Here is a 12,929-nt window from a genome sequence, read left to right on the forward strand (position 1 = left end):
TAGAAATTGGCAGCACTACACAATTTTTAGGAGCCTGAGATGCTAAATGACTGTGTAAAATAGACCACATCCCTACCTCAAGTCCACCTTAGACTGGGTCTGGGCAAGAAATAAACATGGTGTTAAACCAAAAGTTGTTTAGTAGCCTAACTTGATCATACAGGACCAGTGCAGGAAATAAAGTGTCTGAAGGAGACTCAGAAATGGTCGGGAAAGTACTTGTTTTTGTTTTTGTTTTTAATTATCCTAAAGTAAAGGTAGCAGATAGTTTCAAGAGGAAGTAGCTGATGATGTCAAGTGCTGTAAAGAAGTAACAAGAACTGTTTCTTAGGGGGCGCCTGGGTGGCTCAGTGGGTTAAGCCGCTGCCTTCGGCTCAGGTCATGATCTCAGGGTCGTGGGATCAAGTCCCGCATCAGGCTCTCTGCCTGCTACCCTCTCTCTCTGCCTGCCTCTCTGTCTACTTGTGATCTCTCTCTGTCAAATAAATAAATAAAATCTTTAAAAAAAAAAATAACTGTTTCTTAGAACTGACAATGCAGGGTTGCTGGTAATGAAGTATATGCCATCTAAAACTCTCGAGTCACTTTCACTGCCTTATTCTAGTTATTGTGTTTATGGGGAATTAAGACACAATAACTTCTTTACGGTACTTTAAAAACTATATTTGATGTCATCATATTGAACTCTAAAATGTTTTTGCCCCAAAGACACTTTGTTTCTATGTGCAATTTTTAATTTTTTCTGGAGTTCTAGTAACACATTCATGATTTTGTATTACTTGAAGTGTAGGTCTATTATACTTACTAAGCATCAGCTTCTCCCTTTAAAAAAATGTAGCTCTTCCCAGTTTCTGATACTTACATTAGGTAATATGCAACAAAAAGACAGGTGCTATGGGGTCCTTGGCTCTTCACAGATCCTCCCTGCTCCCCACCTTTTTGTTGTGTGGTGCTTGCTTTATAAAATTACTATTTGTCTTAAAGGGGAAGTAAAACATAAATTCCCAAGAAGGATTTAAAGGAAGCCTAGTAAAAGGAAATAGAGAGTTGGGACAATACAGAGGGACAGGATGTTACAGAGGAATTAATAGATAAGAGAACAGAAATATGTAAGCCTAGTTGAAGGAAACAAATAAGAGAACATCAGAGTTGACACAAGTCAAGGACAGCTGTTGTGACATCAGCTTCAAAACGGTGAGCTCTGTATCTAGCATTTGTCTCTGTGTGCGGAGCCAAACCAGCAGGGGTTTGTTCCCACCACTTGGATATTGAGGCATAACTTCCTAGGGATTTGTTCTAAGGTGGGAAGGTCCCTAAAACCCAGGATATGGTAGAGTTTTACTATCCCTTCATGAAATAGCTTATTACCTTAAGAAAAAAAAAAAAAACTTAAAAGTTTGAAAATGTAAACTAGTAAGAACTGTCAATGGTAATAAAATGTAAACATTAGCAAATCCAAATTAGCCTTTCCCGAAACATATATATATATATATATATATATATATATATATATATATCATATTACATGGTACAATATTATTTTGTAAGAAAAAAATAGAACTTCTTAAATTATGCAATGAAAACTCTAGTTATATGTTTTCAATACCCACTTTGAAAGTGTATAAAAGGAAGATGTAGAGATGTAATTTTTAACTCTCCTTCAAATAAGCAGAGAGAGGTGCCTAGGTGGCTCAGTCGGTTAAGCACTTTCCTTTGGCTCAGGTCGTGATCCCAGGGTCCTGGGATCGAGCACCATGCCAGGCTCTCTTTTCAGTGGAGAGCGTGCTTCTCCCTCTCCCTCTGCCTTCTGCTCTGCCTACTTGTGCTCTCTCTGTCAAATAAATAAATAAAATCTGTTAAAAAAAAAAAAGCAAAGATATCTTGCTTGTAAATAAAATAAATGTTAAAAATATCATATATTCCATTTGCAATTAAAGATTATATTTTCCTACTTTAAGAAACAAAAGACAAAACCTCTGGGTAAAAAAATCATTAACCTAAGCAGAGGTTTTATTACTTAAATACGATGTTTTAAAAAATTCTCTATCTATACAGGGTTTTTAACTTTTTCTTCCTTCAGGCAGAGATTCAGGAATCTAAAGAGAGCATTAATTTGGCTTATCTCAAATGACACCATTAGTATTTCACTGATGTTTTTAAATTAAGGGGCAATTTAAAATTTTTACCACATATACTTCAATTTATATTCATCATTAGTTGTCAGACCAAGATTTTAAAAACTTGACTTTCCCCCATATTACAAAAAATTTCATACATACAAACTGTTCACTGAATACCCCCACCACCACAACTAAGAGTCTACAAGTAACAGTTCTCTATATCTGCTTTATCACTTACCTATCCATTCTTCTACCAAACCATGAATCCACCTTTTTACCTGAGTAAACTGCAGATAATTGTATACTTCACTCCTGTTTAACTAGGGTTCAATATTTGCTTATAGTGTTTTAGTTTTTGAGGCAAATTTTTCATAAAGTAGAATGCAGAGACCTTAAGAGCACTATTTGATGAGCTGTAAGAAATGCATATGCCTGTTACTATGGACTGAATGTTTGAACTCCCCAGACACATTCCGTGATGGAGGGGGGCTTTGGGAGGTAATTAGGTAATGAGGGTGGAGCCCAATGAAGGGATTAGTACCATATAAGGGGAAGGACTAGCACTTTTTCAGTTACATAAGGATACAAAGAGAGGATACAAGAGGATACAAATAGAGGATAGGAAAGAGGTACTCTACCAAGAACCCAACCATGCTGGCACCCTAATCTGGGACTTCGATCCTCCAGAACTATGAGAAATAAAGATTTATGGTTCAAGTCATCCAGTTTACGGTATTTTGTTACGCAGTCTGAACTAAGACACCTGTGGAACCCTAACCCTTGTCAAGTTACATATTTTCACCCAAGCTTCCTTACCCTCATCAGTCCTTACTTCCAAACACTGTTTTCACCAGGCATTAACTCTGCCTTCCCTAGAACTTCTTAAAAACAGAATTGCAAAGTATGCACTCTTTCTCAGAGACTTCTTTCATTCATGTTTTTGATATTCATCAGTATTGTTGTAGATGTACATTTTTTTCCAAATTCTGTAGTAGCATTTAATTGTGGAAATACACCTTTTTGTTTATCTGTTCTCCTTTTTCAAAAGTTTTTATTTTAATTCCAGTTAGTTAACATACAGTGTTAGGTTAGTGTCAGGTATACAATATAGTAATTCAACACTTCTATACATCATCCTATCTACTCTTCTTTTGATGGACCCCTGAATCACTTTAGGTTTTTTGACTATTACAAATAAACCTGTTATATTCTTCTGTAAGTTTTTAGGTAAATATATTTTCATAAATCTTTAATAAATACCTAAAATTGGAATTATGAGGTAATAGGGTATTGTGTGCTTAGTTTTATAACAAACCCCCAAACCTTTTCCAAAAAGATTGCTTCATTTTACACTCCTACCAACAATAAGAGCTCTGACTGATTTCTATTTATGCCCAGATTTGATGTCATCAACTTTTCTAACCATTCTTGTGGGTCTGTAGTAGGATCTTTAGATTTGATATTCTACGGTCTCATTATCTTTGAGTTCAAATTACATTCAAATTTCCCTTGTGATTTCTTCTTTGACCCATGATTTACTTAGAAATATGTTATTTAATTTCCCAACACTTGGATTTATCTGGTTATCTGGTTGTTACAGATTTAATTCTGTAACAGAGAAAACAATGCATGATTTGAATCTTTACTTATATTTAAGACTTGTTTTATGACCCAGTATGTTCTCTCTTGGAGAAGTACCATATGCACTTGAAGAGAATGTACATGCAGTTTGGGGGAGTACTGTTCCATTTATAAATTAGTTAAGTCAAGGTAGTTGATCATGTTCAGATCTTCAATTTCTTCACTGATTTTTCTTTTCTAATTCCAAAAGTGCTGAAAGAAATAGTTAAAATCTCCTGCTTGTTTGCAGATTTGTCTTTTTGTTAATTTTTGTTTCATGTCATTTGAAGATAACACAAATTTGTAATTGATACAAGTTTCTGATGAATTGACCTTTTATCATTATGAAATGCTTTTTATCTCCAGTAATGCCCTTTGTTAAAATCAACATGATCTACTATTACCTGCTATCAAGAAACCCTGGTACTAAATTCTGACAGTCTTCTCAGAGTTTCCATTTCCATTTATTTACTCGCAACCTGTGCCCTTATATTTAGACTGCATCCATCCAATTAGCATATCGCCAAATCTTTGGATTTTAAATGCACTTTGACTTGTATTTGAGGGGCATTTTTAAACACAAACATTACATTTAGATGACATACAATTATAAATGTGGTTACATTTGTTCTCCTGCTTTATTATTTGGGTTTTTTTTTTTCCAACTGCTTTGCTTTTTTGTTTTTCTCTGTTCTTCCTTCCCTGTGTCATTTTGGATTAACTGTATTATTTCTTCAAATGCCATTCTAATGCATGATTAGCTGAAAGACTATTATCACTTCAGAGTTATTTACTTATTTATTTTTAGTGGTTGCCTTCTTAGTACTATACCACTTAGATATTCTGATTCGGTGGCTTAGAGGTCAGAAGCCCATGTATTTAAGACCTCCTCCATACACTGTATTGCAGGTGGTCCATACAGATGGCGAAGTTCATAGGGATATTTTGTTTCAGTCCTAAGGGTCATTTTAAAATTCTGAGTAGACCTGAATAGACCTGAGTCATCTTTAAATTCTGAATAATTCTTCATCCCTAGGACTGCAGCCCATATGTCATCTCTGAAAAGTCCTTATAGGGGACATCTAAGGGAATCCTCTCTTTATCCCACCATACCCCCCCTTCATAACACCCCCCTTTTATTTGCTGTGTAGCATTTATACAAACTCTCTCTCCTTCCACTGCAAATTCCAACAACAAGCTCCACGAGGGTCTTATACAGGGCTTAATAAATTATTACCTACAGGCTTTCAAATAATTGTCCAAAGAATGAGTCACTCTAAAAACAAAATCACAAGCTCATCTGTTACCACCAAGTATCTGAGTTCATAATAGTCTCAGCAAAGCAGTCAGATAACATATACATATATACACATGATAACCCTTTCTCCAAACCAAACCTAGGGTATACCTAATGAAGAACTCAATTCTAGATATAGTCCCAAGACTGATACCGAAAGAAGGCCAAGTCTAGGGGTTGGAAACTATTCCGAACGAGGTCGGTCATAACGTGATTGTGTTGCTCGTAAACTTCATTTTGATCAATAAAATTAAATACATATAAAAAGGATGGATAGTCAGGAGGTACGAGAAAAAGATGCACTGCTGAAAACAGAAGCATATCAGAAATCATCCAACCAAATGGAATCCAATTAGCAGAGATTTACCCAGCTCGTTTCTAATAGAGCAGGCACGGCGCGAGGCCGCAGGTATGTGAAGGCGAATAGGGTGAGACCTGGCTGGTGGGGCACCGAGGACTTAGGGATCAAAACGGTCAACTCCACACTCAAGCTGCAGACGAAAACCAAACCCTAAAAGAGTGCACGTCATCAAGCGCCGCAGCGTACCTCTTCCGGGATGCGTGTCCGACCTGTACTTCAAGCTGCGCCTGCGCACCGAGTCTCCGCGTAAAGAACCAATGAACGGAAGGGTGGGCGGGCTAGAGGGCAGAGACTCGGCTTCCGGTTCCGGTGGCCCTGGGTCAGTCAGCCTTTGTGCTACGTGTCGCTGGCGTGTGAGGTGTTGGCTGACAGGTGAGGCTCTGTCTCCTGGTGGGCTTGGGCTGAATCCTTGGTGACAAGCGGCGGCGGCGGGCGTGGGCGAGGCGGCGGGTGTGCCGGGAGGCTCTCAGGGGCTGGCAGTAAGAAGGGCCGCTTGCTCAGACCGGAGACCGAGGTCCGGCGCTTTCCGCTGCCCGCACACCTACTAGTGCGGCTTTCTGTGGAAGCAAAGCCCCAAGGCCGCGGCCTCCCGAGGTCGCGAAGGAGAGTGGCTCTGACGGCCTCTGGTCCTTCAGCGCTTAAAGACCTGGCCCAGGCTTTGGCTTCTTGGCTGTTTGCGCACGGCCGCCTTTGTGTGCCACTCTTAACTCTGCTGGGCGCCGCCGGTGTGTTCCGTGCTCTAGTCAGAGTTGATGGCTGCGGCCGGAGTTCCCTGCGGGCTTGGCTTTGGGGATGTGTGTGTAGCGTCCTGTCTCGGAAAAGCTACACTCAGCCCTGGCCCTCCCACTTCTGTGGGCTATACTGGGAGGATTGGTCTAGACTAGATCGAGAGATCGTAGTGTGTTACTAGATCCCCTCCCCTGGAAGTGAGTGCCGGGTTTGTGCATTGTGCACCCACCCCCGCCCCGAAGAAAGACCCCTTGGCTTCTTTCAGGACAGCTATAAAGTGTAAGCCCGCTGGACTTGAACAATAAACTTAAGTGAAATACTGAGAAAACAAGCCTAAGTACTAAGAAAACAAGCATAAGTATGTTTATAAAAATAATGTCCGTTTAGGCTTGGAATCTGTATTTTTTTGTTTCATTTTATAAGATGGAATTGGCTCATCTCAGACATGAATTCGTGGCTCCTTTACATTTTGGTGTAACTGAGCAAGTACTTACTTTGTGATAAGGAATACCAGTGAGTAATTTTTACTTTTCTGTTTTGCTTAAATAGGCATCATGGATCAGGTAATGCAGTTCGTTGAGCCAAGTCGGCAGTTTGTGAAGGACTCAATTCGGCTGGTTAAAAGATGCACTAAACCTGATAGAAAAGGTAATAGCTTTAAAATGGGAGGAAAGATTAACTCTTTGCATTTTCTAGGTCTTTTCTTTGATTAATATCTTGCAGTTTAATAACTGTTGCGTTATTTTCATCTTACTGCTTTTTAATACTGTCATTTCTTCCTAAATTTTGTGCACTTTTTTACACTTTACAGATTTTTCTGTTTTATGCATTTTCATATAGTGAAAGATGATTACAGTCTTCATTCCCATGTTAGGTTTGCCTTAGTCATAGTTAATGACTTTAGAGTTTTTAGTATCTTCCACATTTCCACTCCGGAAAATCTTTTGGAGTCCTCCCTGTGCTGCCCCTGCCCCCCTTCCCATTTCTTCCCCTAAACAAAACCTTAACATGAAATCAGTAGCACGGTTGTTGCTGACCTAGGAAGTTAAATTCTTATTTATCGTAATTTATCTGTTAAAAGGTGTACCAGAATTTGTTTACCGTTATTCATTTGAGTGCTGCCTGAAGTTAGGAGCTGGGAATGTAATAGAGAATATATTACGTTATAGTGTATATGTAGTATAACACATAAAAACATGTAATAGAGAATAGTCCTTGCTTTGAAGGAGTTCAGGATCTTTGAGGGAAGACGGTCATGAATGGCAGTTATCACTTTAATTCCAGCTGTGGTGATTCCTTTAGAAGAGAAACAGGAGTTTGGACAGGACATAATGGGACTAACCAAGTCAGGAGGCCGGGGGGAGCTTCCCTGAGGGAATAACATTAAATGGATGCATTACTAAGGTCCGGAACTTCTACATAGGATTGTGCCCAACCCAGTTTGCTTTCTCAAGCTTTATTTCTGGCTTCATTATGATATCAAAGATGACAGACGTATTGTTTATTTAAAAAAAAAAAATCATGTTCTGTGTTTCTGTAATTAATACTTTTAACAGTATAACAACTTTATTTTAACAGTATAACAACTTTTAAAACATACTGTGTATTTCTTTTATTCATGTTTAATTTCTTTTTGGTATTCTGTTCATTTGCTACCAAGATAGACTATTTTGCTGCCTGTTGATGGATTCACTAGCATGGGCAGCCACTTTATTTCTGTGTCCTTAAATATCAATAAAATATGAAAATTTAAAGATCTGTCAAGCAATTTATTTCTTAATACCGTGCTTTGTTTAATTTAAAATGATAGATTTACTATCAGGAGAAATGTACAGCACTAAGTTTATTTATGTCACTGTTAGTTTTCTCTCCTATACTTGCAATGACAGTGCAAAAAATAATCTAAATTTTGTGTTTTTAAATCCAGAATTCCAGAAGATTGCCATGGCAACAGCAATAGGATTTGCTATAATGGGATTCATTGGCTTTTTTGTGAAATTGATCCATATCCCTATTAATAACATCATTGTGTAAGTAAACTTTTTGAAATAGACAATATCTAGGATAGAACACAAATTGAAGGGCACCTGGGTGGCTCAGTTGGTTAAGTGTCTGGCTCTTAATTTTGGCTTAGGTCATGATCCAGGGTTGTGAGATTGAGCTCTGCATCAGGCTCCTCTTGGGGGGTCTGCTGGAGATTCTTTGTCCCTCTGTCTCTCCCCCATTCACATGCGCTTGCTTGTGCACTCTCTCCCTCTCAAATAAGTCTTTAAAAAGAACAAATCGTTTGAGTTGACAGCCTGCTGTTTTGTTGATACATAGATACGTCTTTTGAATTTTTAATGCTGCTAGAGTCTACTGGTACTTTTTGAGTACCTGATAATTAGGAGTGCTTTTATATGTTCTGCAGTCTTTATAGCAGCTCTGAAATAGGCACGGTTTTCTTTAATAAATAAAATTTAAAGGGTCAAGGAAGTGGGTTAAAAGCCCTCGGTATGTGATAAAGCAAGTGATAGAGCCAGTAGTCAAATTTAAATCTTCTTTATGCTATATAGGAACTTGTTGGTTTTTAAGGTGCAGAAGAAATGCTCCCTGTCTGAAAATCACTACCTTGTTAGAGTTCAGACTAGACCAGATCTTGTAGGTTCAGATCTCTTTTCTTTTTACTTAATAGATGTCATGAACTTGGGCAAGGTACTTAGCTTCTCTGTTCCCAGTTTATTCCATAAGGCTAAGAGCTCTTACTTGGATTATAGGAAAAATTAATGACTTAAGTCATATAAAACCCTAAAAAAGAATTTGGATAAGAATGGATATGGAAGTTGTTGTGACTGTCAGGAACCACTGTACTAATGGAGGGTTTCTTAACTTTTAGTGTATTAGAGAGGAGAAGAAAACATTGAGAAGCACTGAGATCACTTTATTCTTTTCTAAAAGCTTTTCTTTTCCAATTGATTATAAGTCATGGAGAAACCTAATGGCAGTGAGCAATTAGAATAGTTCGTGTTTAGGCATTTTATTTATTTATTTATCCTTAAAGATTTTATTTATCAGAGAGCGCACACAAGCAGGGGGAGCAGCAGGCAGAGGGTGAAGCAGGACCCTGGGATCATGACCTGAGCCACCCAGGCATCCCGGCTCTAGGCATTTTAGTTTGATGTAAGGACTTACTATGAGTTGCAATACTCACTTGTTCTAGGATTCTTGTATTTATTTAATCTGAGCTTTATCTGTCATTTAGAGGTAGTGATACCTATTAGGCTTATTCAAGGGGATAGAGAGGTTTGGAACAGTTACTTAGAAATGTTTTGTAGGGGCGCCTGGGTGGCTCAGTCAGTTAAGCGGCTATCTTCGGCTCGGGTCATGATCCCGGGGTCCTGGGATTGAGTCCCTCATCAGGCTCCTCTGCTCAGCGGGAAGTCTGCTTCTCCCTCTCCCTCTGCTGCTCTGCCTACTTGTGCTCTCTCTACTCTCTGATAAGTAAAATCTAAGGGGAAAAAAAATGCTTTGTATACTATAAATTTTTTAAGTCCTACATGCTTTACTCTAGATATTGGTGGAATTTGTCTTCTAAATGACAAGTGACTGAATGATACTGTCAGGTGGATTTTTTTAAGTAGGTTGTTGTAGTTATTAAGCAGAAGTTATTAAATAGAAGTGCTGCAAAGAGATACTTTAGGATCAGTGAAAGTTAGACCTGGAAAGGATCAGGTCTCAATCTACTCCATCACTTCAGAAATCTCTGCGATGTTACTGATGAGGACTACCCACGCTAGAATGCTGGAATCATGCAGAGAATACTCAAGAAGAATTAGGAGACCTGACACTCTGCATCCCCAGGCTATACCTAACCTCATCAGTAAGCAGAAGGGGTGGGATGGGTTTCCACAGAGCTCAATGCCTCCTGCTTCCCCTTCCAGTGTCAGGCAGGTTTAATTGATACTGTTACTATTTTCAATTGATATGGAACTTGTTTCCTGTAAACATCCCTCATTTTTCTTAGTTTTACCCTTTGGAATAACAAGTGTCTGTCTCTTTCAGTATTTTGTTATATGAATGCTTTTTACATTTTTTCCCCAGCCTTCACTTAAAACTGTCTTTTTAACTCTGTCTTGCCAGACGTTATTGTCTGCCTTGCATCCTTGATAGGGCCTTTCACCTTCGATTATGAGCTCTGAGGGAATCCTGTTGTAGATATTTACATACACACACACACTCAAAATGTTAATATATGTTAAGATGTTAATATATGTAAATGCATATGTGTGTGTATATATGTATTCTGTAGTGTGTGTGTATCTGGCAGAACCTAGTCCAGCCTAGTCTCCTGTACCCATGAAAATCAGCGAATAAGTGTTTGTTGAATTAAGTGGACAGCTTACAGTTCTTTATCTTTTTCTAATGGTCATGGTGGTTATAATGATCTCTAACATTTATTGGGCAAGTGTGCCAGGGACTGTTCCTGCTTTGGTCAACTCCTTTAATCCTCACGACACTTCTATGAGCCTAGCACTACTATTTTCATTTTATAGATGAAGAAACTGAGGCATGAAAAGTAGGTACCTAAGTTGCTCGGCTGGTAAGTGGTAAAGCAGCGTATAAAACCCAGGCTGACTGACCCAGGAGCCTATATTTTTAACCCTTATTAAGAGCCAGCTCTCCATTGAACACTCATATTCTGAGTCACATTCCTTACTTCATGCTCCAGTTCGCATTTCATCAGTCCTTTTAAAATCCAGTATTTCGGATTGAATGCCTGCTACAGATGTTTTCTTGCTCTTGGCTAAAATCCTCAGACAGTTTCTCACAAATAACTGCTACAATAAATTTCCTTTATCCTGGGTTTAAACAGTTGGGATGGTTTGTTTTAAGTTTAAGAATGGAACATTATCCTTGTTAAATTCCTTTTTCCTAGATTCCCTTAGGGAAGATTTTTGAGTTTTTATTCTGTCCAACGTAGTTATTTATCCTAGTTTTGTACTAGAGAATCTTTTATTTCGTTAACTAAGTTGTGGCCTAAAGTACTGTTTAGGACAGACACTCTTAGTGTGCACCCTTTTGGATTGAAATCAGTTGGGTTGTTCCCAAGAGGGTTTTGAAACAAGTATTCAGTTTCCTTTCTCTTAATTGTTTCCGTGGCAAACACACAATATCTTTTACCATTACCAGTCAGAGATTGTACCCTGGCTGGTAGAGCTTGCCACTTGATCTCAAGGGTGGTGAGTTCAAGCCGCATACTGGGTGTGGAGCCTACTTTAAAAAAATTATTAAACAATACTGAAATGTATATCTCAGCAGACTGTTACAATGTTTAGGCTTTTGAAATTTAGAAGTTCTTTTATAGAAAAGGTGATTTTTGTTTTCATTATGATTAAACCCCTGTTTTTTAGTGATCGTAGTTGGGAATGGTTGAGCTAGTTTTAGTTTTTATTTTCAGCTGGTTGATTGTATATCAAATTGAAAAACTTAATCAACTAACTGTCCTATATATAATTCATATTTCCCATCCTGTTTAGAAAAAGAAGACTTAAATAAGACTTACTAAATAAGACCATAAAACACATTACCCAAAGAGGATTCAGAGTTTTTAAGATAAGCCTATGCAGAAGCCACATCATCTCTAAGGATCTTTTCCATTCTGAGATTTCAAAGTACAGTTTCTTCTCCTTTATGCTCTCTTGGGGTTCTCAAATAACTGATTTTACTTCCATAAAATTATAGATACTGTATTTCAAATAATTATTGTTATTAAAATGTTCTGTACACTGAGATGGACCATTTTTCTTTCTTTTGCAGTGGCGGCTGAAAACCTTTTTAGGAGAGTTTTTCATCTTGGGGATTGGTGAATAAGTGAGGATTTGAGAAGCTCATGGAGTAAAAATTTGCCTAGATGTTTTGTGTTTTTCTTTCATTTTTGTCTTCCAGGGTGTTTTGTATTTGTAAATTAAAACAATTTCAAAATAAACAAACTTAACTTTTTTCCATCATAGATATTTAACAAATATGATAGGATATCATGGGTTATTTTCCCCTCCTTCCTTTCTTACTCTCCTTCCTTCTGTTCTTCATATTTTGCTTTATAGGAGAAATTTAAATGAAATACTGCACTTTCTGAGTGCCCCTCTCTCATAAACATTTTCGTATCATGGGAAAAGAAACAGAGCAAGTAGGGTTGGTAAAGGTAATGAAGGAGTTTGAGGGTAGGGTAGGAGTTTGGTCTGTAGAAGCAGGTGGAGCTCCTGTAGATGTTTAGGTGTTTCCTGAAATAGCTTTCTGAAAATAACAGTTAAAACTTCAGAGTGAGAGAGCAGAAACATTAGAGTTCTGAATTATGTGAAGAATTCACTGATAATTGAATGTGAGATGAAAAATGGCCTCCTTTTCCCTTTTAAAAAAAAAGTAATAAACAGGAGAGATAGTTTATTCCTCTTTGGTGGGGGGGGGGGAGTTAGTCTGTTTATTCGGTGTTTAATTACTGAACTTTATTTCCAAAGTTCCAGTGTGTTTATAATAAATTGGTTAGCAACACTGAGAATTGTTGAATCAGTATATCCTACATCTGAAAATAATATAACTATGTTTGATGAATGTCCTGATTCTTCATGAATAAGGTAGTCTGGAGTCTAACTGGTATGGTTGGGCAGTGTTCCTCAGTTTTGGAATCCAGTGCAGAGAGCAAAGTCTGTTCTCATAGTGATAGTAACTGATTTTCTGCCTGTTTTTGAAGTGCCAAATACTTCAGTATTTTGTTGTTGTTGTTGTTTTAAAGATTTTATTTATTTATTTGACAGAGATTGCAAGT

At 37.9% G+C, this 12,929-nt stretch overlaps 1 protein-coding gene across 1 annotated transcript; it reads left to right on the forward strand.

The window, feature by feature from the left end:
* Positions 1–5,696: 5,696 nt before the first annotated feature.
* Positions 5,697–8,161, forward strand: SEC61G (SEC61 translocon subunit gamma; the record flags this gene model as incomplete). Its single annotated transcript, XM_080818548.1, has 3 exons — positions 5,697–5,770; positions 6,677–6,775; positions 8,055–8,161. Exons 2-3 carry the CDS (start codon positions 6,682–6,684, stop codon positions 8,159–8,161), a joined length of 201 nt encoding a protein of 66 aa, XP_080674674.1. The 5' UTR covers positions 5,697–5,770; positions 6,677–6,681.
* Positions 8,162–12,929: the final 4,768 nt, after the last annotated feature.

The sequence above is a fragment of the Martes martes genome (genome assembly GCF_963455335.1).
Source record: "Martes martes genome assembly, chromosome: 11".
NCBI classification, from domain to species: domain Eukaryota; kingdom Metazoa; phylum Chordata; class Mammalia; order Carnivora; family Mustelidae; genus Martes; species Martes martes.